At 39.9% G+C, this 26,738-nt stretch overlaps 1 protein-coding gene across 1 annotated transcript in view; it reads left to right on the top strand.

Annotated features, from left to right (window-relative positions):
• The window catches only part of RAPGEF3 (Rap guanine nucleotide exchange factor 3), a 113,377-nt gene that overhangs the window by 59,993 nt on the left and 26,646 nt on the right, over positions 1-26,738 (top strand). Inside the window, exons 3-14 of the mRNA XM_075850124.1 lie at positions 3,532-3,638; positions 8,509-8,630; positions 13,961-14,138; positions 17,360-17,444; positions 18,752-18,812; positions 22,108-22,184; positions 22,814-22,960; positions 23,069-23,184; positions 23,277-23,365; positions 24,143-24,221; positions 25,090-25,240; positions 25,476-25,558. Of these exons, the coding sequence (XP_075706239.1) occupies positions 3,532-3,638; positions 8,509-8,630; positions 13,961-14,138; positions 17,360-17,444; positions 18,752-18,812; positions 22,108-22,184; positions 22,814-22,960; positions 23,069-23,184; positions 23,277-23,365; positions 24,143-24,221; positions 25,090-25,240; positions 25,476-25,558 (1,295 nt within the window). The remainder of the gene's footprint in view (positions 1-3,531; positions 3,639-8,508; positions 8,631-13,960; positions 14,139-17,359; positions 17,445-18,751; positions 18,813-22,107; positions 22,185-22,813; positions 22,961-23,068; positions 23,185-23,276; positions 23,366-24,142; positions 24,222-25,089; positions 25,241-25,475; positions 25,559-26,738) is intronic.

Raw genomic sequence — 26,738 nt, 5'->3', positions numbered from 1 at the left:
CTGAGCTGAATAGCGCTGTCTCCCGGATTCCAGCTCTGTTTTTCTTTTTTTCATGGACCATCCCATTTCAGAGATATGGCCCACTCTTGTGTTGGCTTCCTTAATGCGAATTGACTGTAGTTAGCCAACGGGGGGGAGTTAGCTTACCTGCCTCGGATGCTGACCAATCAGAACATTCCCTATTTTAAGGGAATTAATAGAGGGGAATAGAGCAGGTGAGTATACTTATTTTGTTATTTTATCACATCCCCTGTCTGAAGCCTGTGCTTTAGATGTCCTGGACAACCCGTTTTAGCTGATTTCCAGATGTGGTCTCGTATGTGAGTCTATATCCGTTCTTATTGTCTTCAGTGTTTGCTTTTCAACCCTTTTTTTTATTACGGCAGAGCAATGATCAGAAACTGAAGCTAAGCTATGTCGTCTAATGTGAGACTGAGTGAAATCCACTTCTTGTAAAGGCTTGGGCTGCTTCTCTGTCCACAAACATTCTTTACACATCACAGCACAAGGTCACCACAAAGTCAACAGGACGTCAATGCATATAGTGCTGAATATACTGTGCATTACAGCAAGGAAAGAATAATTATAACTTGACCACCAGTGAGGAAAAGCAACTGCCACATATACTATGAGCCGTATTACCCAGAATATAGGGGTATCCTGAATTTCCACTTGAATCTACTCCTTTAATCTTTCCCAGTTAACAAACTCACCTACTAATGATGGCTATCGATGAGGATGAAATCTCTGTGGTCTTTATGCCCCACTGACTACCAACGTCATCTCATAACCTTCACATCTTTTGTTCTTTCTATGAGCATTTATCTTCGACCTTTCTCTATCCTCCAAAATCAATCAGGTTTAAGGTGGAACAACTTTTTTTAATGAATGACTTGGTCCTCATCCAGAATTCCAGGTCTACTGATTTTTCCATGGTCTGTAGATACAAAATACGATATCTAACAGGTCCATAACTGTTCCAGTGTTTTAGAACAGTAAATTATAAGCACTAAAAGCATGTCTGCGGAGTGTCCTATGATGATCACTATCCAGGATGAATAAAGCAGAGATAGCTGCTTCGTGGTAAGGGTTTGTATAGCATGAAAGAATACTTGGGCTGTTCTGGCATGTTATGCCAAAAGTCAAGATACCACACGTCTTTTAACCATGTTCTACAGTATAAATATGTCACTTGTTTATATTTGTTAGCCATTTATTCCCGTTTGTGTTCTAAATAAAAGCTAAACAATTTTATTTTTGTGTTGTTTTTTTTCCCACTTGTCCTGAATGTAAAAAAAAAAAAAAAAATGATATAGAGAGAAGGCAGTGCAAAATTACCAGTATACATGGCAATCAATTGGTCCGTAATTTCATAATATTAAATTACTATAATATTTCAATATATTATAAGTCCTTGAGTTATTATTTTCTCTTAAAACATTTTTGAAAAATTCTATTCAGCAGTTTAGAACACTTTCTTCCCCCCCATGTTTTCCATAAGTGACAACAGGACATGGTAACATTTCTGGAGAAATCGGCTTGGTTTTCCTTTGGTATTTTACTTGTCTTTTTATTACAGCATTGCTTACAAGATTAGCCACATGAGCGCAATTTGAACATAAAGTGTCTGGCCAAAAGTATGTGGACACTTGACCATTACACCTATATGGTGTGTCACGAAGCGGGTTAGTGGACCCACTAGGCCGTACCGCCGTAGCGGGAAGGCAGCTGGCCAAACCACAGGAAACCCCAGAAATACAATGTCCCGCACAAGGGTACCTGGATAGTCCAGACGGTGACCGAAGCTCTGGCACAGATGAGATGGGTGTAGCAGATGGCGCCAAACGTGGCGGATGACACAGGAGCCGCAAGTTGCGCCAGACGTTGCAGATTCCTCCGGACGTGGCAGATGACACAGGACGTGGCGGATTCCTCCGGACGTGGCGGATTCCTCCGGACGTGGCAGATGACACAGGACGTGGCAGATTCCTCTGGGAATGGCAGATGACACAGGACATGGCAGGGGCCTTCTTATAGACCAGGAAATCGTGGCAGTTGATGATGATGACGATTTCCAATTTGCGCGCGCTGGCCCTTTAAGGTCGGCCGCGAGCGTGCGCGCGCACCATACGGGACACAGCCGAACGGAGCGGAAGTGAGTGCTGGCGTCTCCTAGGAGGGAGACGGAGACCAGCGCTCACAGATCCATGGCTGCGGGCGTCGGGAGGTGAGTAAACCCGACGGCCCGCAGCCATGGACGCTACATGGTGTGATGTACTAATACACATACAGATGGTGCCATAGAGCCAAAGTTACTATGATCAGAGCATTTCTCAATTATTATTTTTGTGAACAAATTTTTTTTCCTAAACATGTTATGTGTTGGGCAGCATGCCACTGGTAATAGGAAATTTGCTGCACACTATGCAGAATATATTGACACTATTCACATAAAGGATAATGATATGTATTATCACAGTCAGGTCTGATTTATTGCACATTCACCAGCTTACATGCACCTAGTCAGTATCAGACTGAACATACGTGTGTGGTATCGTTCCATCTTAATTTCTTCTACAGTATCACATACAGTCAATCAAGGGACAGAAGCAAAACTAGAATACATTTCTATAATCTAATTTTATAAATTGATGACGAGGCCATATGTGTAATAAAAGGATTGTATTTTTTTTAATACATTTTTATATTGTCAATCCGCTCGTTTTTACAGAAACGTTACTTATGTTGCCAATTATAATTATTGGGGCTGCCCATCTAATATTTCAACTGATAGCAACTATGCATATACCTCAAATACCCAGAATTCCACAGGATTTTAAGCTTCCATGTGTTTTAAAGGCATGTTCTGGGCATCTTCTGGACTGAAGTTTAGCTACTTCTTAAGTTCTACACCGCCAATTACTTGAAAGTATGTAATGTAGTTTCTGACCAATACACAATGATACTTAGCACTTACTTACAACATGGTGACGGCCAGTGTAAGTCTACATGCACACGATCGTTGTTTTTGTCAGTGTGCTATATGTGTTTTTAACGGATAGCACACTGACCTATTAATTTCTATGCCCCCATGCACACAACCGTGTTTTTCGCGGTTCCATGTGGGGACCGTGGGACCAGGCAGCAAAACTCAGAGCAGGTCCTATTTCTGTCCGTGTTTGTGGCTCAGTCTCACCCATTAAAGTGTATAGTAACATGAAAACCACGGACAGCACATCCGTGTACTGTCCGTGTTTTGCAGATCTGTTGTTTACAGACCGCAAAATACAAACAGTCGTTTGCATGCAGCCTAAGAAGAATATAAGAAGCATCATCATTTCCTCATGATACTTTGTTACATAGAGTATTAGTATCAGTCCTCTGGTTGTAAAAAGGTTGTTTGCTTTCAATGAAAATATGAATATGTGTATCATGCTGTATACCAATTTTATTAATAAATACAGATTTTCATCAATCTTCGCAATGTGGCCAGACTTGTCCTGAAGACAATATTCCCTTGTGTTCCTCTAGGTGGTGTCACACAAAGTTTGGAGAGCAGCTAAAGTTCTCTGTTCCTATCTGCTTACTATGTCACCAGCACTGATGCGTGACAGAAAACACCATTTTCGGCATCACAGGTACAGTCCTTATACCCTGACATTCCAGATTAAATATTGTCTTGCACTATTGTATTATCATCATGAGTAAAAAACGTGGTTGTATTCATTTATGAAGAAATAACTTCAACACTTCAGTATTTAAAATTGATTGAATATTAAAATTAGAGATGAGAGTATCTGTAAAAATTTTCTTCGCTGACATTCATGGACGAGCAAAATTCCTATTCCAGCCCATTATAGGAAATGTGATTCACTGTTACATAATAAAACGTGAAAAAAAATCCAGAGATTAAAAGGTGGGAATGACAATTGTCCCTAGAATGTAGGTATTATTTGTAACCATGTTTTCATGAGACTAAGGTCATGTGATTCTGACCCGCATCCTGCAGACGATCATTATTGTCCAGTCCCTCTCCCCGGCTGTCACTAGTCACCTGACTAAAATTTTTAACCTCTCTCTTTCCTCTGGTATCTTTCCCTCCTCTTTTAAACCTGCCATTATAAACCCATTACTGAAAAAAAACACCTCTTGACCCATCCAGCGCTGCTAACTACCGACATGTCTCTAAACTCCCCTTCATCTCCAAACTCCTGGAACGCTTGGTCTATTCTCGCCTTATCCGCTATCTCTCTGCTAACTCCATTCTTGACCCCTTACTATCTGGTTTCCGTACTCTACACTCCACAAAAAACTAAAGTCTCACACAATCTCTTGGCGGCTAAATCTAATGGCAAATACTCTGTACTGATCTTTCTGGATCTCTCTGCAGCCTTTGACACTGTAAACCACCAACTCCTACTTAAAGGGAATGTGTTGCCAGCAAAACATGATTTTTTTTTTTTTAGTTAAACAATTAGTGTATAGGTGATTAAACATTGTTCTAATTTATTTTATTTTTTTCACGAGTCAGGAAATATTATAAATTGGATTCAATTGGATTCTAATTTATAATATTTCCCATTGCTGGTCACTAGATGGAGCCATTCCCAAAATTGCAGCATTGCATGTGGTAAAGCAACCACATTGCTTTATGCTGCAAAATTGGGTAAAAATCCCTCGCTCTAGTGAGCTCTCAGCATCCCCCCCTCCTTTATCCTGGCTAGTGCCGGGATAAACGAGGGGATTGAACGGTCTAACCTCGTACACTGTGTGTCGCGATTTTTTGTGCTAACACACAGTGTAGTAGGTTTACATACAGTAGTAAACACACACAAACATGAACATACATAGAAATCTCTTACCTGCTCCTGCCGCCGCGGCTCCCTCCGGACCGTCCGCTCCGTCTGCTGCCGCTGGTCCAAGTGCACAAGTCCGGAAGCCGCGACCGGAAGTAGTAATCTTACTGTCCGGCCGCGACTTCCGGTCCACAGGAAAATGGCGCCGGACGGCGCGCATTTCAAATTGGACTGTGTGGGAGCGGCGCATGCGCCGTTCCCACACAGACGGCGTACACAGAAGTGGATGGAACGGGCCCCGTTCGCAGTCCCTATGGGACTGGAGTTGCCGTATTCCATGTCTGTATGTGTCGTTAATCGACACATACAGAAATGGAAAAAAAAATGGCAGCCCCCATAGGGAAGAAAAAGTGTAAAAATAAGAAAAAGTAACACACAAACACACAAATTAATCCAAAAGTTTTTAATAAAGCACTAACATCTTTAACATATGACATTTTTTTTTGTGGTAACACTGTTCCTTTAACATGCTCCACTCTCTTGGCCTTAAAGACACTGCGCTCTTTTGGTTTTCTTCCTATCCCTCTGACCGCTCGTTCAGTGTGTCATTTGCTGGTTCTACTTCTTCTCCTCTTCCTCTAGCTATCGGGGTTCTTCAGGGAGCAGTCCTAGGTCCGCTTCTCTTTTCTCTCTACACAGCCCCTATTAGACAAACCATCATCAGATTCGGCTTTCAGTACCATCTCTACTCTCATGACACCCAATTATATACCTCTTCCGATGACATCACCCCTGCTCTAATTCAAAACACCAGTAATTGTCTGTCCGCTCTCTCTAACATTATGTCCTCTCTCTATCTCAAATTTTCTAAAACTGAGCTCCTTGTGTTCCCACCATTTACAAACCTGATGTCTCCATCTCAGTGTGTGGCACTATCATAACTCCCAGGCAGCACGCCCGCTGTCTTGAGTTTATTTTTGACTCAGATCTTTCATTTATTTCAGTCATTCAATCACTTACACGTTTCTGTCACTTTCACCTCAAAAAAATCTCCAGAATCCGCCCTTTTCTTACTGAGGAAACAGCCAAAACTCTCATTGTTGCTCTAATTCACTCTCGTCTTGACTACTATAACTCATTACTAAATCGGTCTTCCACTCACTAAACTCTCCTCTCTCCAATCTATCCTCAATGCAGCAGCCAGGCTCATCTTTCTGACCAACCGCTACACCAACGCCTCTACCCTGTGCCAGTCATTGTACTGGTTGCCCATCCCCTTCCGAATTGAATTCAAACTTGTTACTCTCACTCACAAAGCTCTCCACAGTGCTGCACCTCCTTACATCTCCTCCCTCATCTCTGTCCACCACCCTACTCGCTCTCTACGTTCTACCAACGACTTTATTATTAACATCCACTATAATCCGAACCTCACACTCCCGTCTCCAAGATTTTTCCGTGCTGCACCAGTCCCCTGGAATGCACAACCCAAAACATTCTGATTAATTCCCAACATCCACAGTTTTAAACGTGCCCTGAAAACACATCTTTTTAGATGGGCCTATAACATTCCCTACTCTGTCTCCTTTCCCTGGCCCCCTTTTACATTAGTCATGAGAACTTGAGCCCCTCATTCAGCAGTATCCCCCACACTCCTTGCATCCTAATGCACTTCATGTCTGTCATACAGACACAGGCTGGTGACCGGATCATGCAGCTTTATATGTACTACCCCATGTGTATAAAAGATGGCTGGACCATTGCACTTAACAAGCACTTTTACATTTTGTGTCTCCCTTATTTCCTCATAAATTGTAAGCTCTTGCGAGCAGGGTCCTCACTCAGTTTGTTTGAACTGTAAATTAGTTTTGTCAATATGTAATGTCTGATATTTTCTGTACAATGTACCCCCTGAATTGTAAAGTGCTGCGGAATATGTTGTCGCTATATAAAGATAATTATTATTATTATTATTATTTTTGACATGTGTGAAGGGCTCCTCCTAGTGGCAAAGTTGTGCATAAGTTATTTTTTGATAACAACCTACTGATTTGTTGTGATAAGTAGAGGAAATTGAATCATATGGAGTTCTTCTGTCACTCTCACTAACATATTTTACTGCCTATATTTTATTTTGGCGAAATGATTAGGCTACACTTATGGCCGGCATAGATATAAAGATCAGACAAACAATACAATATCCATTTGAGATCAGAATCTATGTCTGATAAAATCATATAAGCAATCACTTTTTTGCTACAACCTTTTCAATCATTGCAAAAATCAAAGCAATAACATGGAAAATGTACAGTCAGTCCTTGTTAAACGTTAATTGTAGCAATAACAATAAGTTTTAAAAGGGTTGTGCAAGGAGTTGTTAATCATTGTCACCCTGGTGGGAATCCCAGTGATCAGCCGTAATCTGTGGGACCTTACACTATTCCAATTGAAATCGATGGGCGATCTGTGCAGGTTTGGCAAAAGAGAGGCTCTTTGTAGCCGCACTCTACTCTGTCTAATATATGAGGGTCCTGAACGGGGGATGCCCTCAGAATTACCTAATAAAATATTTGAAATGGGGTTTCCATACAAAAAAAGCCCACATAAATGTTCAATAGATGCGGGTCCCACCTCTGGGACCCGCACTTATCTCTAAAACGGGGCCCCCTGACACCCGTCTTACCTTGTCCGGATTCCGCAGCTCCCGGTCCCCTGTTTGACAAAGGTGCTTGGGAGTTATGGAAATAGTCGAACTTGCTGAGCTATGCGGTTTCCATAACTCCCATAGAAGTAAATGGGAGTTATGCAGGGTCAGATTGGCCCACCAGAGAACTAGAGGAGCCTCTGTTCTGTAGGGCCCAAACTTTGAGACAATAATGGGCCCAAAAGTTCTGGCAGAAGACCCCATTTTGAGGTGACTTTGGAGCTAACCACTTGGCACTAGGTTCTATCTCTTATGGGTCAATTCACAAATAACCTATTCGATTTTTTTGAGGATATGTCCTGTGTGTGAATAATAACAACAAAGATTATGATTTAAATTAAAAGTGGACATGTTCATACTCTGTATAGATGGAGCGTGGGCCCTCAGGATAATTTAATCTGGTGGGTCCAAGATACTCCAGTCCGACGTTGGAGTTACGGAAAGAGCGTAGACCGACAAGCTACGCCGTTTACATAACTCGGGAGATAGGAAAAGAGCAAAGCTCAGTGAGCGTGGCTGTTTCCGTAACTCCCGACCACCTCATTAGACAGAGGCCCGGGGAGCCGCGGCAGTCGGGCAAGATATGGTCCGCAGTCAGAGGCCTCATTCTAGACATAGGTGCCGGTCACAGAGGTTGGACCCACATCTATTGGACATTTATCAAAGTCCAAGATTGGAAAACCCCTTAAAGCACTTCTAAATTTTAAATTTTTCATCATGTCATTATAAATAGCTCTATCATGGTCATATGCCATCAGAAATATCCTTATGTCCATGGACACTTTTAGGTATAATTTATAAAGCTAATGTTAATAATAATGGTAATATTGAAATGTCAGACATTGGTAAATGATGATCAGATAAAAGAATCCTCTTTTAAGGTAATACCAGACTATATGTAGATATACATCCTTGATATTTGCTTGCAGTTCATCTGGTTTCTCTTCAGTCACTCTGGTAATTGAACAATGTCTACTTAAAAATGATCTTGTCACTCTTTGCCCACAGGCAGTGCTGTTCAGGAAAAGAACTTGTGGACTGGTTAATTGGCATCAGCCCAGGTCTGCAGTCCCGAAGTCAGGCTGTAGGAATATGGCAGGTGCTGGTGGACGAAGGCGCTCTGGTACATGGTAAGCAACATGAACCTTAATTTGCTGTCAGTAAGCATGGATTAATTCGTAGTCAAAGGACATCTGCGGATAACAAACTGGCTTCAAATCTCCTGGCATCAAACTGAGGCTGGCACAATAAATTCTTCTAATCTAATCACCAATTATAGTTAAAAATTTGCTTCCTGCAGCAAAGTGATGAATAAAAAATGTGTAGTAGATGACATGAAGGAGAATATAAGGTAAAGGAGGTCATACACGTTATATAGATTGCTTTCTCATCTGACCCCCTAAAAACATAAAGGCTTTGCTTAACATGTATATTTAACTGTAAGGTGGTGGCGGATAAGCTGCTGCCAGTGGCTTATCTCACGTGGCAACAAAGGGCCCTTTAGATCCTTTGTTGCCAAGTCATCATTTAGATCGTAAACCACCTCTGCCAAAATTGGTGGGCTCAGATCTAAAGTGTATGGAAAAAGTAAAAGGTTGCCATACACATTAAATGCCAATTTCCGCGGGACCGGCTGACCATCTAATGTTTTCCCAGGGACAAAGCCGCTGCCAGACTTCTCTGGCAGCGCCTTATCTAATAACAAACAAAATGATCGGCATTTTGAAATTCAACATGCCTGACCCTTCTCTCCCCGACATCTGCTGTAGTGGAGAGAAGGATCCGGCATGTTGAATTTCAACATGCCCCATACCTTTGTTCATTATTATTAGAAAAGCCACTGCCAGAGGCCGAGCCAAGCATGCAAGTGTTTGGGGCAGTCAGGAGCAATAGCTGTCAATCCAAACAAGCGTTTGGCCGACAGCTATCTACAATGTATGGCCAGTCTAAGACTGGTTTCAGATGGTTGAAGACGAAGACTTGGACACCCCAGCATTCTACTGAACTGAGCTTAGATCACCATAGGGTCCTTAGTGTCAACTGGCCTGCAATAGTCTGACATCACTAAGAAATTTCTAGGAGTTTAAAAGAATTGGTTATTTTTTTTTTTTTATCAAGGTATCAATAGATTGATTACAAATAATGCAGCAAATGGCTATTACGGATCAAAACTACGGATTTATCATTTATCATTCATATAGGACTGCAAAGCCCCACTTTCATCCTTATTACTCCAGTGTCATAATGTCATTATTGCTTGCCTCAACCTTAATTAATGATGTTTATAAAACAAATTGGTTATATGAGAAACCTTTGTAATTGTGTTAGCAATTAGATAAAACCCATTACTCTAATCAATAAAGCAAGTAAATTCAATAAAGTTAATATAGTAAATTGTCTTTTCTTACAAGATGAAGTTTCATTGTAAATATAAAAAATGACAACAAGAAATGGTTTTCTTTAGAAACACATTAGTCTATTGTTAATTTGAGAATATAATGCTATTCCATGTGTCAGATTACAAAGAAACGAAAGGATTCCATGTTAAAGTGTTTCTACTACCATCTGTAGCAGGGGTGGGGGGCGCGGTGTATCGCGCCATGAAAAATGATTCTAATAATAAAAAATAACAATTACAATATTCCAAATACACCCTATATTAAAGTAGACTCTAAATAAAGAAATTCCCTGTCCAGAATGTTTAACTGGATTGCTACACTATGTATGTTATGACATAAGCCTACATACCTACCTACCCACACATTATATTAAACTCACCCATTACGTATAGACCTATATGTGCACATTCAATGTCCTTAGCGTGCTCAGCCCACTTAGTTAAGCTGTGCACTGTGAGAAAAGTGGAGGACAGTGTGGCGTGCGCAGTAAGCCGTGACAAATCTTCCAGCTAATGCACAGATACGGTGCCAGAACCAAGCGCAGTACATACATATGGCACCAGAGCAAAGCTCATAACATAAATAAAGCACCAGAACCAAGCTCGGTACATAAATACAGCACCAGACCCAAGCTCAGTATATAAGTACAACACCAGAACAAAGCTCAGTACATAAATACAACACAAGAACCAAGCTCAGTACTGTGCTGAGCTTTGTTCTGGTGCTGTACATATGTACTGAGCTTAGATCTGGTGATGTATTTATGTACTTGGTTCCGGAGTTGTATGGATGTACTGAGCTTCTCTTTGGTGCTGTATATATTTATTGAGCTTGGTTGTTATGATGTATATAACTCCAGAACCAAGCTTATACATATATATATATATATATAGCACCAGAACCAAGCTCAGTACATATATACAGCACAAGCACAAATACAGCTCAGTACAGAAATCATTTGCAAATTCAGTTTGACTCCTGCCATATAAGTTTGTACAACAAATCTACAGCTCCTAGTATAGCCTGAACAATGGTAAGGATATGCTGGGAGTTGCTGTTTCACAAAAAAGAGCGATACACCCATCATCTCGTGGTGGTTCATCCAGTGATTACAGTACAGATCAGTCAAAAGGAGAATAAACATTTACATTTAGTGACTGACAGGTGACGTCTTCTCAGATTGGAGTCGTTCTTTTTCTTTTCCATCCTTCAGTCCAGACCTCTATGATGCCACAACCCATTTCTGCAGAGTTTGCCGCTCAGAGGTCTTCGGCTGCTCACTTTCCCAACATTTACACACCTATAAATGAAGATACAATTCTCATGGTGAAACACGTTATGCCCCTGAATATAATTGTATTATACACTGTGCCCCTGAATATAATAGTGCTACACACTGTGCCCCAGAATATAATAGTATCAAACACTGCACCCATGCATAAAATTGTGTCAAACACTGTAAGGTAATGCACCACACACAAAGTGCCCCCTGTAGATAGTGCCACTCACAATGCCCCCTGTAGGCCGTGCTCCTCATATAGCCCTTTGTTGATAGTGCCCCCATATAGCCCCCTGTAGATAGTGGCCCCTGTAGATAGTGGCCCCTGTTGTTAGTGGCCCCTGTAGGCTACAGGCTGTAAATAGTGCCCCTGTAGATAGTGCCCCATGTAGAGTCCCTCTAAATAGTGTCCCCTCTAGATAGGGCCCCCCATAGTCCCTAGTCCCTCATAGATAGTGCCCCTGTAGAGTACTCTGTAGATAGGGCCCCCCTGTATAGGCCCCTGTAGATAGGGCCCCCGTAGAGTCCCCTGTAGATAGGGCCCCCTATAGAGTCCCCTGTAGAAAGTGCCCCCTGTAGATAGGGCCCCTGTAGAGTACTCTGTAGATAGGGGCCCACTGTATAGGCCCCTGTAGATAGGGCCCCCTATAGAGTCCCCTGTAGATAGTGCCCCCTGTAGATAGGGCCCCGTATAGCGTCCCCTGTAGGTAGGGCCCCTGTAGTTAGTACACCCCTTGTAGCGTCTCCTGTAGTTAATACCCCCTGTAGCGTCCACCTGCAGATAGGGCCCCCTAAAGAGTCCCCTGTAGATAGTGTCTCCTGTAGCGTCCCCTGTAGATAGTGTCTCCTGTAGCGTCCCCTGTAGCTAGTGCCTCCTATAGAGTCCCCTGTAGATAGTGCCTCCTATAGAGTCCCCTGTAGGTAGGGCCCCCTGTAGCTAGTAACATTGTCCACTGTAAGAAAAAACGTATGCTTACCGATCCCCGTTCCCACGCTGTCCTCTAGCGACGCCAGGCCTCATACAGGGAAACTACGCAGCAGCGAGATGAAGTCATCGTGCTGACTGCATCGTCGCCAAAGCGCCAAGTGGCGAGGCATCCTGTGCCGGGGACAGGTTCCCTTATCACCCCGGTTCTGTGATCCGGTTGTAATTTTAACAACCGGTTCGGGAGAACTGGGGCGAACTGGCCAGATCCCACCCCTGGTCTTGAGAGAAAAGGGCAAAATGTATCTTAGCGGGACAAAAAAGTACTCATTGGTTAGCTAGTCTCCTATGAAACTGGCCCTAGTGTGTATGTGTTTGAGATAATGCACTTAGGCTCTGTGCACATAAAGTTTATGGCCTACGTATATGCCAGGAAAAGCTGTGATGGAGACAGTGGCATCCATCACTATACTATACATGGTATGCATTAAATGCATATGCCATGAACTCTCATGATCTCGTTCATGATGTATACGTTAAACGTTAAACGGATGGATGATTATAGTTTTTTTAATTCCAAATGCATCCAGTTAACATATATGTCGCTCCCATAATGGTATCCGTTTAACATATACGTCATGAACGGCTATTCAAATGGCCATAATGTATATGTTAAACATATGCCTTACAGTGGCATACGTCACCCATAGACTCCTATGTAAAAAAAATAGGGATGGAAAAAACAGTCTACTACGCTATTCCATTCTCAAAAAATGTACAGTGTACTGATGTATACAAGCCCGACGGAGGCCAAAACGACACTCTTTTGACCATTTGGGCTAATGATGCCCTATGGACACATTAAACATATACATCTGGAGCTTTCCCAACGTATGTGCTAAACATAGGGCTCAAACTTAGTGTGCACAGAGCCTTAGATTTTGAGTCTCGTTGGAGACAGGACTAAATAAGGATTCCTGTACAGTTCTGCGGTATATGTTGGCGTCTGCCACAGTAAAAAGTGAACCCCGGGATGTTGGTGTACGAGGCAGAAGATCAAATATATAGCCCTATTTGAAAATGGCAAAATAAAAAACATTGATAATGAGAAAAATAACACTGACTTTCGTCAGTAAATGTCTGGTAAATTATTTAAAAAAAAAAAGGAATGTCTTAGTGATTCCTAGAAATTTCACGCTAGTGTATTTCGGACATAGAGACACTGGAATATACCAGTCAAGTTTAGTAAGGAGGTATGTTTCATAATGTGGTATCGTTCACATATTGGACTATTCTTCTGTCTAAATGAAGGCGTACATAATCAAGGCACAAAGATAAGAAAATGAGAATTGGTAGAATAAATATATTTCTAAATCAAAGCTCCCTGTGGAAATGGAGTTCAGTATTAACTTTTTTTTAAAATTTTTATATGGAGGGACACAGAGACATTTCCTCACTAGTGTTTTTGATCGCGTCACAGGATATTCTTGTGACGCGATCTAGGACCATATCTTGGAGGACCCCAGGGCTGTCTGACCATATTCCCTGTTGTTAGTTATGCCCTAATAACTGCCTGTGTACTATAAAAGTTTAAATCCAAAATTAAAAATGCTCCTAAAAGAAAAAAATGCAAAAAAAGTCATGGTACCAGTTTACAGTGGAGCAAAACACAGCAAGATTGAGTGATTTCAAGATAATTTTGTGAAACCAGATAACCCCTTTAGTATTTCTAAAGGAAAAATATTAATTTAAGGGGTAAGTTGTCCAGACCATGGGCTGCACACTAAAACATAATGACAAAGTTGTTAGGGCAGCACCAGTACAGCACCCATCAAGAAACTTATCATTTTGTTGCAGTGAGACAAGAACCAAATTTCCAAGACAAAGATTCACAATTTTACAGATTCTTTAAAGTCGACCTGTTTTTAGAGACAGCCCTCAGTGACCGAGATACCGAAGATGAACTACAAGAATCTCTGGTGTTCCTTGCACAGCTTGGACCAGCAGCTTTACTGACAATGATTCTTCGCAAGCCGTAAGTTCACTGTACAGCCACTTATACAGAAGTATTTAAAAAGTTGTATCAGATTTGAAAAAAAAAGTGTTCTGAATCTTGTCCATGGGCAATGTCTGGTATTGCATCTCAGCCTCATTCACCTGAGTGAAACTGCTCCTTGAAAAAAGCAGACTTTGCAATTTGATGCACAATATAGTGAGATATTCCAGTTTAAAGTAAAATACTCCTTACGTTGAATACAGAGATTTTAGGAATTGGAATCTTGGACAGAGTGATATTATATATAATCCCATTCACTGTTTAAAGAAGCACTCTCGCAGATTTTTTTCTTTCCGCCCACCCCTTCCGTTTGAAAATGTGATTAAATACAATGTAGAGATGTGTATTGGCTACGGGGTGCTTTATTTTATCAGGCTGCGGTTGGGTCATGTTCCTGGCCACTTAGCCCCTTAAATGCCACAGTCAATTGCGACCGCAGCATCTCTGGTGTTAAAAAGAGGGGGGTTGACCCCTCCGACAGCTCATTGGCTCCCCGTGATGCGATCGCGGGGTGCCGATGGTTGTCATGGCAGCCCCGGGGCCTATTGAAGGCCCCCAGATCTGCCTTCACTCTGCCTCTGTTAAGCCTTGCCTCTAGCAGGGCTAAACAGAAGCATGTAAGAATGAAAATATACTGCAATACATAGTATTGAAGTGTATTGTACCAGCGATCTAACGATTGCTGATTCAAGTCCCCTAGGGGGACTAATAAAATATGTAAAGAAAAAAAAGTTAAATACATTTTTAGTAGTGAAAAAAAAAATATTAAAAGTTCAAAAAACCCCTTTTCCTATTTTTCCTCTAAGGTAATTTTAAAAAGAAAAAATAAACAAAATTGGTATTGCTAACATTATTCAACTCGCAAGGCGAACGCCGTAAAAAAAAAAATTAAACCGACAAAATTGCGGTTTTTTTGGGGTCGCCTTAGCTCTAAATTTTTTTTAATACAAACTGATCAAAAAATTGTATGTACCAAAAAATAGTACCACTAAAAACTACAGCTCGCACCGCAAAAAAGAAGCCCTCACACTGCTCAATTGACGAAAAAATGTAAAACTTATGGCTCTTAGAATGTGGTGTAACAAAACAATTTTTTTTTTTAACAAATATTTTTTTTCTTTGTAAAAGTAGTAAAATATAAAAAAATCTATATAAATTTGGTATCACCGTAATCGTATTGAGCCGAAGAATAAAGTTAAGTTGTTTTTACCGCACGGTGACAGCTGTAAAAACGAAACCCAAAAATACAATGGGGGAATCACAGTTTTTTTCCATTGTCAGCCTGCAAATAATTTTTTTTCGGTTTCCCATTACATTATATGGTACTTTAAATGGTGCAAATAGAAACGACAACTCCTCTCGCAAAAAAATAGCCCTCACACCACTCCATTGACGGAAAAATAAAAAAGTTATGGCCCTTGGAAGGCGGGGAGTGAAAAACGAAAATGAAAAAGCAAAAAAAGTCTCAGTCCTGAAAGGGTTTGTATTGTTTTATATTAAAAAAAATGTTTGAGATACAGCTTCTATGTATCCTGGATACATAAGGTGTATCAAGCACTGAGCCCCGAATTAGCGAGACGGACGGCTTCGGTGACAGCGGGTCCATGCAGGATCCACCTCTTATCGATCAGAAAATAAGTAAAATAAGTCTCCAAAGGTTTGTATAGCCATTAAGATACAGACTTTCGGTTCTTACAGCAGACGCTGTAGGATTTGGATTGTCAGAATGGAGATTATGTGACCCAACGGCAAACAGAACCTTAGCAACTACTGGTTAAAAAAAACAAACACCCGGTAAGCCAATACGCATCCATTTAATCACGTTTTCAAATGGAATGGGGGGGGGGGGGCCCAAAAAAAATAAAAAATTGCAATTCTTCTTTAAATAAATATTCCCTCCACTAGAGAAATCTGAATCCAGTAGGGGGTTATTTATGTATACAAAAGACAGGAAAGGTAAGGACCCTAGCATTTGGCATTGCTGTGTACACGGAGCTTGTGTCGCAGCACATGGGGTCCCTATGGGTCCGTATTTGTCTCATTAGAACACGTATGCAATACGGCATATGATGGAGCCTGTCATAATTTTTCCTTGCACATTCTGACATTATGTGAATAGAAAACCTCTGTCTGCCTCTGTATAAATTCAGAGGCACGTGAAGGTACAGTTCAGGCCCATATCAGGCTATGGGTTCCGTATTATGGATCCATGCAACACAGCGGTGTGCATGAGACCTTAGTAGAATTTTGTAATTTAACAGGTAAAGGTAGGATAACATAAAAAGTAATTGTGGAAAAATATATTTTGGGTTACCTTTCCCCTTATATGTAATAACCGCAGAACATATAATATAATGTGCAGATCCACATTTGATAAACTTTGTTTATTCATTAAGCAAATGTAATATATACAGTATTTGTTACTTTTTTGGCGTTTTTAGCTAATTTTTACTCTTCACTGGTGCTCAAGGATGTGTCACTAAATGTTTCTAGAGTGCAATATGGTGCTAGATGGCTCTGTAATACCGTAAGGCCATGTTCACACGTGGCAGAATTTTTCCGCTGCTAATTTTGGCGCAGATTTGGAGCAATTTACGCAACTAATCTGCACCAACATTTGCATATTTGACAGGTAATTCAGACGTTGCAGATATCACAGCGGACTTGCCACAGATTTCAGTTTTTGCATTGCAAGGGCTGAAATCCACAGTGAAATTCCGCTCCTTCTCCGCAATGGAATGAGCACGCCGCGGAGGGAAAATTCTGCACCGCAGCCTAATTTTCGTACCGTTATTTTCTGCAACGTCTGAACTAACTTTCCTAAAAATGTATAGAAAGAAATGAAAAAAAACGGCTGCTGCAGAATTCCACTGCGGACTGTCCGAAGCGGAATTCAACAGCAATTCCGCCACGTCTGAATGTGCCCTAATAGACCTTGTAGCGTCATCATTAAACCATGAATAAGTAATTCATGTATTTGGATACTTAAGTGTTAACAAACTCAACAAAAGGTATAATACAAAGTTTCCTTTATTCACTTGTATTACGGATTCATGGGAGGAAAAGTATAGGTGCACTTCAAGTCACAAAATTCATATGTGAATATAACAAAATACATCAAATAAAGCCTTAATAAGATAAAAATAAAAGCAATTAATATTATATATATATTACAGAAAATGTGTTTTTATGGTTTCTAGTCCTTATCAGCGCACTGAAGAAGAACTGGAGGTGATATTTGAGGAGTTACTGCACATAAAGGCAGTTTCCCATCTTTCCAACTCGGTTAGTATTAGTTTGTGCTTCACAGCAATTGCTAAAGTGTAATATATAACCATTTTTTTTTATGTTATTCTAAAATCCTCAGCCAGTAATACATGGAACAATGTGGGTTACAGTAAAAACGAGAAGACCTGCGTAATATTATATTTGATACTGACATCTAGTTATATCATTTTGGTTGTTCGGTCAGTTTTGAGCCCATACTAATTTCAGTGGCTAGATAGTTGCCTAAACTTGCCGATGATTCCAATGTACATCACCAAACCTCTTGAAAAGGTTTACTAACGCTATATGAATGTACTAAAACTCTAATCAATGTAGTAAAATTAAAATTGTCTAAATTGAACAAATTGTCTAAACTGAACATAGCCAAATAGTTGGTTATGTTCCCCTTTTCATTATTTTTTTTATTGGTCCAATACATCTAAAATAAAAACAGTATCAACTTTGCAAATTGTCTTGATTAAAACTATCCTGCCATTTCGTGTCTACAGATCATATGCAGACCTATGTGTCTCCATGGTATGAGGCTGTAAACAAACTCTGTGTAGTCTGATCCTGCAGTTATACTACCTTCCATCTGTCCACTACTTCTTGCTAACAGGCATTTAGTAGGTTCGCAATAGGTATGGTACATATGGAAGAGAGTTTGACTGTACTGCACAGGGTTTCTAGTCTGTAACCATGGAGACACATAGGACTGTATAGGAGCTGTCGCCACAACATCGTTATGCATGCCTGGCCCATAGTCATAAATTAAATAGACACAGTCATAGATGCAAATTAATTAAATTCCCAGCATTCAACCTCAAGATCAGTGCTCATTGTAGTTTAGTTTGCTTACTTCAGCTACTTTTTTGTTGTTCTGGGGGATCTCTTACTATGAGTTCTAGTTCTACGTGTATAATTTCACAATATAAAGGGGTGGATATAGACAGCAGAGGGCCCCTGTGCCAGAACAGTATATGGTCCCCTTGCTCCCCTTGCTCCCCAATAGCTCCCCACTTATGTCTCTCTAACAATACAACAGCATTTGGGAGAAAATTCATTAGCTCAGTCCCTTACATGCAATCTAATAGACAGTAAAAAACTGCCAGCTGTGGGCGACTTTACCTACTTGGCCCCTGTGTAGCTGCACAGGTTGTACATATTCTATGTCTGCCCTGGTTTAACATTGGTATCATATGCTCATTTTAAAAATATATAGCAAAATTACTTTTGAGTACCGGAGTACAGTTTGTGTGAGGATTGTAGAAAGAAGACTATATTAAACATTTAAATGATTTTTTCGCGGTTTGTTTTTCTTTCAGGTGAAGAAGGAGTTGGCGTCAGTGCTGGTGTTTGAATCTCATTCAAAAGCTGGAACAGTGTGTAAGTGTTCATAGTGGATCGGTTATCTGAAGTGGATGCAGACAACAGAGCCATGTTGCTCCATAATACAGAGCCTTGGATACGTATGGTGCCTCCATACTGGTGCTGTATTACGGATATATTAGCTCTGTTATATATATATATATATATATATACACATATATACATACACACACACACATATATATAAATATATATATATATATATATATATATATATCTATCTCAGTAATACAGCGTTTGATGGAACATCACTCAATTATTTTTGTCAGATGCATACAGAATCTGTCTCCATATGAAAGTGATGGCCTAACGAGTTACAGAAGTGTGCTCAGACTTCTTTTGGGCACTGTATCACACAGAAGTTGTATTACGGTCTCGTGGATATTACTAAAAGGTAACTAAACTTTAAAAAAAACTTTTGAAATGTCAGAAGTTTTGATCAGTAGAGTCCAAACACAGAGACCCCCACCGATCCGGTGAGCATTGAGCCACTTTGTTTCTGATCAGCTTTCCTCGGAAAGCTAAGCGAGCAGTGTATGGGCCTAATAGAAAGCCTATGAGCCAGTACACCGCTCGATAAGAAACATAGCACTCACTGTGCTCACCCCTGAGCGCTTCTCCTGCTTCATTTTAGCAATCGGTGGGGGTCTCAGTGCTCGAACCCCACTGATTAAAACTTCTGACTTGACACAATGACATGTCAAAAGTTTTTTAAAACTTTAGTTACCCTTTAAACAAAATCACTTATTATGTAGAATATGTTAAATAATTTATAAAATTGCTCATGCATGGATTACAAAGCTATATAAAGAAATTTTGGAAAATACTTATACTCCTCTCTTAAAGGCTATGGAATACTTTGACGCCTTTTCTTAAGAAAATGTAATGGATGTATTTAGTGAAAAGAAACACTTATCTAGTATACTTTTATTAAACATTCTCCTTAGTTTTTTTTTACTGCAGCTTCTATGTATCCACACGTACATAGAAGCTGTAGAATGCCGTTGTGTGCCTCCGACACCTCATCTTAGGGTACTTTTACGTGGGCCGTTTAAACGAGCACCAATCAACGAGACAGCTCATTGATCAGCGCTCGTTTGCGCCTTTTACAAGGAGGTAGTATGGGGACAAGCGCACTTTACTACGATCGCTCGTCCCCATACATTTCTATCATGTCGGCAGCACGTTTTCCTGTTTACACAGGGAGATGTGCTGCTGACAACATTAATATTTTCGGCATTTAAAATAGAATCAGCCAATGTACGAGCGTTCATCGGCTGATCGTTGCCCTGTTTACATAGGGCAATTATAGGGAACGAGCATTCTGTGAACACTCGTTTGCCTAATAATTGGCCCGTTCAAAAGGGCCCTAACCCTAATACTTATGAGGTGTCAGGCGTTGATGTTGACATGTCCATTGAGTTCAGTGGCAAACGTATGCCAAAAGGATGTGCTTTGGCATACGTTTGGTTGTGATCCCACAGCATCACCTGTATTAAAAGTGTTGTCGACTGCGTTTTTCAATACAACTATATAAAAAAAAAAGACCGGCATAAAGTTGCATAAATCTGTCTATAGATTCAGCAAAATCGTTCTAAGCAGTACCCCTAAATTTAAACACCAATTGCGATATGAATCTAGCAGCTTGATCGTTCAGACAGAATATAATGTGTTCAGTAAAGCGCCAGTGTATACAGTAAAAAGATGTGAGAAAGCAGCTTCTTATGTGTTACTGCTCAGTTTACAGATATTCATTGCAGACCAACAGGACAAATGTATTGAAAATAAAATAACTGATATCTGCATCTCATTCACACGAAAGTGACACATTTACGCGAGTAAAAAACGTGCGTAAATCTGTCCGTGTGCATTGCGTTATGCATCAGTTTGCTTTGCAAGTGCCATGTGTTTTTCACGCACTCGCAAAGCAATAATTTTTTCTTTTTAATGGAATTGATGCGAAAATCACTCACAGCACATGGATGTGCATCAGTGTGCTGTGCGTGGTTTTCACGCACCCATTGACTTCAATGGGCGCGTATTTGCATGAAAACGCACCAATATAGGACATGCATTGAGTTTCACGCAACGGACTCATGCTGCGTGAATACTCATGTATGTGTGAACAGTCCCATTGAAAACAATGGGTCCGTGTGCTGTGAGTGATTTCCACGCCCAGCACACGGACGAGTTTCACGCTCGTCTGAATGAGCCCTTAAGCTCAAACTTTGACTGACAGTCTGTAAGTCTAAAATCAAGCATCTTAGGAATATATTTTAATTGCTTTCATGCTATTTTCCGTATTTTTCAGTTTGTTTGTACTCTTTGCATTGTAGAAAATATAAGGTTATCTTGTGTTGATGGATTTTTGCATTCTAATTATGGTTTGCATTAATGGCCAAAACCTCTCTGCCTAATTAAATGTAATTTTCATTTATATATCAGCATCTGAATAGTTCCATTAGCTAAAGATGCCAAATATTTGCTTTGGATGTAAAAGTTGTCATTAAAGGGGTTTTCCGAGTTTAAAAGATATGTGGCCATGGGGAAAGCGTGCAGTAAAATAAAAAAAAGAAGCATTACTCGCCCAAGAGATCGCTCGGTGTTCAGCCGCTCAGGTCCTCCCCACCGCTGTTTGTTGCCATGGCTGCAGCAATGACGTGCCCGTATTCCCACGTGATAGCTGCAACCAATAACTGGCCTCAGTAGCCCCATGCCATATACCGAGGGTACACAGGAACGTCTTTACTGCAGCCATGTCAACAAACTGCAGCAGGGAGGACTGGAGTGGCTATGCTGGAATTCCACGGGATCTCGGTAAGTAATGCCTCTTTTTTGTTTTATTACATTACACCCCCTTGGCTACATCTAAGCGAACAGCCCCCTGCCCATTCACAGTACGTCACTATTCTGCACCAAAGTACTAAATGGAGATACTTAATAATAATCTGTTAACGGCAGTTTGTGGTCTGTCTTTAGATAGAAAACAATGTTACCATTACTGCACAGATTAAAAGCAAACGAAAACATAAGAAAAGCCTCAAAAAAGGTTATATTGTATATTAAAGATGCTGGATTTCACATTTGCTATTTATATGGCTAGTGATACTCAAAGTTAAAACGTCACATTAAAATCCTTTGGACGTTGCTTTGTGCTGAATGTAGTTGTACAGCTTTTGTGAGCAATAATTTTAGTGCTTATTACTGTACGTAGTGATTATAGTTTTCTAGAATTGTTTTTTGGCATTATATAAAATTTGAAGTTTGTTTCATTGTTTATTTTACTCTGCAGTGTTTAGCCAAGGTGATAAAGGCACTTCTTGGTACATTATATGGAAGGGTTCTGTGAATGTGGTTACTCATGGCAAGGTCAGTGTCACTGTATCACGTCTAGAATATTGTAATGAACTTCTTTTTTTTTAAATGCAACATTGTAGCAACCATATCAAAATCCACTTTATTTGTTTTTTTGTTCTAGATTAATATATGGTTGCATTGAATGCGATACTGCAGAAGCCATCATTTGCAGTGGTTCTCTAGTCTGGCTCATAAAGGGGGATCCAGATTGGGGCAACACTTTTTTTTTAAAGATTTATTGAGCTTAAAACATACAACCCAAAAAGATAATACTCAAAGAAATCAACATATTTGTGGTAACCATCCATACAAAGACCCAACTATCGTCGGTGTGTTCCATACCCATACAGCTTTACAAAAACAAGAAAAAAGTATATATATATATATATATATATATATATATAAAATTTATTTTTTAGTAAAAAACAAAACACTTTTTTATGACGTACAAACTGTATTTCCCTATAGGACATATGGGCATATAGCTATGCTACCTTCCCTAATTCCATGTTATGTACATAACTATGATTCCTAGTAGGCAACAAGTGAGTCGATTTCCATCTACATATCTGTTGAGTCCTACAGGCACAGGTTTGGTTCCATGCCAATACTTGCCCTCAGAATAATCTTTTTTACATCAGGGTTTGGTCACTACACTTCATGAAGGAGATGACTTTGGACAGCTGGCTCTGGTCAATGATGCCCCAAGAGCTGCTAGCATAGTATTGAGAGACGACAACTGCCACTTCTTACGAGTTGACAAGCATGACTTTAACCGGATTCTTAGGGTTAGTAAATTGAAACTTATAATAGAGACATTGTATATTTCCTTCATTCTTATTAACTAAGTGTAATATGTACTAAGTATAATCATAAATTTATGGTCTTGGTTCTAGGACGTAGAAGCCAACACAGTGCGTCTAAAGGAACATGATAAAGTGGTATTAGTTCTGGAGAAAAGCTCTCAGCTATCTGGGAACAACTTAGAGACTTCAGTGGCTGGAAATCATAAGTGAGTATCTAACATGTTCTTCTTGGGAAATAATGATCAGCAGTTTTATTTATTAGTTGAGCTACTGTTAACTTTATAATGCATGTCTTAAGGTACACTGTTATGTCTGGAACGGCTGATAAAATTCTGGAACATTTGCTGGAAACAATGAGGTTGGATTCATCTCTCAATAACCCAGAAGGTAATGATAGGTCTATTTTTTTTTTTTTTTTATCTCAGTGACATGACATAAGTGATTAAAAATATTTTACTGGCAATAGGTGATACAGTAGGGCACTTACTTCCAATTAGCACTAGGAGTAATGTAGAGAAGTTACAGTCCCTTGTATTCTTAGGCTGGGTTCACACAGAGTTTTTTGTCGGAGGAAAATCTGCCTCAAAATTCCATTTGGAATTTTGAGGCAGATTTAGCTCTGCCTGCTTGTCGATTTTCACTGCCTTTTTTTGCCCGCGGCCGTTGAGCGCCGCGGGCAAAAAACGCTTCGAAATACGCTTCTTTTGCCTCCGATTGATGTCAATGGGAGGTCAGAAGCGTAAACGCCCGAAGATAGGGCATGTCCCTTCTTTCTCCTGCGAGCCAGTTTTTCCGCTCACGGGAAAAAAACGCCTCCGCCTCCCATTGAAATCGATGGGCGGCTTTTTCGGCCGTTTTTTGGCACGGTTTCCGCGTCAAAAGACATGTAAAAAAACTCAGTGTGAACTGGCCCTAAGTGCGCAATGCACGTTACAATGCATTTGAAATAAATATATATTTATATATAACTTTATTTTAGCTCCATACCCATATTGAACTATTCTGTAATAAACGGACTGACTGCCAGCAGAAGTGCTATTTTAGCAGTAGTTTAAATAACGATTCATAAAGCTTTAAAATAAATAATCAACTTTATTGCTGGGAATTTCATAATAATTGAATGCCTTCTTGATATATATGTTTTTTTTTTATTTTTTACTTTAGACATATTTGCTGGGGAATTTCTACTGACACACAGTGTATTCATGCCAACAAATCAACTATGCCAAGCATTGCTCCATCAGTATCCTTTAATTACCATGTTATTGGTTTTCCTACTATACACTGGGTAGATAGCTCAAATACATAAATTAATAAAAGTTTGTGCTAAGGAAAATTATTATGTGAATGTAATAATACATTTAAAATGTATCTAGATGCGTTGATCATAAGGAACCCATTATGTTCTCTAATCAATAGATACACTATGAATACAAGGTTAAAATGAATATAACAGCAATGAGATATGTAAAACCATGCAGTCGTATACATCATATACATCATACATACAGAGGACCCTTAGGGCTCATTCAGACGAGCGTGATTCTCGTGGAAACAACATACAGCACATGGCCCCATTGATTAAAATGGGGCTATTCACATGAGTGAGTTTTCACGCAGCAAGCGTCAGTTGCGCGAAACTCACTGCATGTCCTATATTAGTACGTTTTCATGCACATAGTCACCCATAGAGGTCGATGGGTGCGCAAAAACCACGGACAGCACACGACGCATATCTGTCTGCTGTTCGTGTTTCACACATCAATTACATTGAACAAAAAAAAAAAAAGTGCTTGCAAGTGCGTGAAAAACACATGGCACACACAAAGCACACGGATGCAAAAAGGCAACGCACACGGACAGATTAAGTTTTTTACGCGCGTAAATCTGTCACAATCGTGTGAATGTAGCCTTACAGTAGAAGGTGGTTTACAATCTACTTTTACTCTATTGTAGAACTATAAATTGAAGTAGCTTGTAAGTTGCATGATTATTGTTCCCTCCTGGAAGTTGAGAAGTCTAATAAGCCAGTAATTGGGGACCCTATCACATAAGCATAGCTTGAAGCTCCTATTGTATTTGCTTTCTATGGACCCTTAACAGCACCTCAGATTCAATATGGAGCCATCTCAAGTTATTGAGCCTGAGAAGGTCATATATTCTCTCCACAAGAGGCAGAATATAGTGCGACTTGTCAGTCTCTGGGTAGAGCTCTATGGTCGACTGCTGGAGGCAGAGCCAAGTGCAAAAAGTTTTCTAGAGGTATGGACTTATCTAGGTATAATAAGTTAAACAGTAAGGCTCTTCAAACTACTCTACAAGAAAGCCATATATTATTATTATTATTATTATTATTATTATTATTATACCTTATATCTCTTCTTCAAGTGAATATGTTAAGATTCAGCTACCTTAATTACTTTAAATATTGAGATTTTGTTAACAGTCACAGTTAGATACAGACATTTACTCTATCAGTTCACTTTTTATTTCTTAGAAAATCTCAGAATACATCAGCACGGATCCTCGTTTGCTTATATGCGTGAAGGAAAATTTTCAGGATCGAAGGAAGACAAGAACGTAAGTAGCTTTTATGCCTAACATGGTCGGTCTTGGATGAAAATGATCAATGTGGTCTCTAGCACTATGGACTCAGAGGATTCCTAAAGAGTGTCCTTTGGCACCTGCTGAGCAGATATACATATGAATATCTTCCTTTTGCTGTATAGGAGAGTACAATCTACTGCACATTCCTATACGGTGGACCACCGTAAAAAAATGTATGCCGCGCGGTATAGAGTGATCTAAGTCAGACTTTCAGGTTTGGCGTGTATAGTACATCAGGAGCTTTCCCTGGCATATGCGCTGAACGTAAAAGGAAAATATGATGTGAACCGAGCCCAACAATGTAACCTGCTAGGTGAAATCCTAGAGCTTACTAAGACCGTCAAGCTTCAGGATTCTCAACTATTGTTCGAAGTGGTGAGTGGTTACAAAAAGTGTCTATCTCTGGAGGACCTTTCCTACATTACACAAACAATACATTTAATGGGTAATATGTAATGCTTAATTTCCCCTGTGGTGGCGCTGCAGGGGAATTGAACACTTGCTGCCAGGTTTCCCCACAGTTTATGGCTGTTCACTAGGGGTCCCAGCAGGGGGACACTTTGTGATCAGCTGATTGTCAAGGGACACTTCTAACAAATAGGGATTATCCAAAGCGGACAACCCCTTTCACTTATTTGTGGTTTATTTATAGCAATGTTGGTGGTATTCAAATTTAAGAGCAACTATGTGTGTATACTGAGGAAATTTAAGAGATGCTATTTGTATATAGTTAGGAGAAAATGTAAGAGCCGCTATGTGTATATAGTTAAGAGGAATATTTTGTTTCAGTAATGTTTACAGAGATATTTTGCTTAAAAAAAAAATCAACAAAATTATAAATGAACTATAGCTGTGGCCTTTCATGACAGAGAAATGTGAACTAGCATCTTCTCTTAACCCCTTCCCCCTGCTTGCATTCTGGGCCCTAATGGCCAAGCCATTTTTTTCATTTTTCCATTGTCACATTCGAAGAGCTATAACTTTTTTATTTTTGCGTCAACATAGCTGTATAAGGTCTTGTTTTTTGCGGGACGACTTGTAGTTTTTATTGGTACCATTTGAGAGTAGATCCGAGTTTTTGATCACTTTTTATCAAATTTTTTTAAAGTCAGGATTAACAGAAAACAGCAATTTTTCCATTGTTTTTTATTTT

This window comes from Rhinoderma darwinii, chromosome 2 (assembly GCF_050947455.1).
Source record: "Rhinoderma darwinii isolate aRhiDar2 chromosome 2, aRhiDar2.hap1, whole genome shotgun sequence".
Lineage (NCBI taxonomy): Eukaryota > Metazoa > Chordata > Amphibia > Anura > Rhinodermatidae > Rhinoderma > Rhinoderma darwinii.
This window is presented reverse-complemented; position numbering and strand designations above follow the sequence as displayed.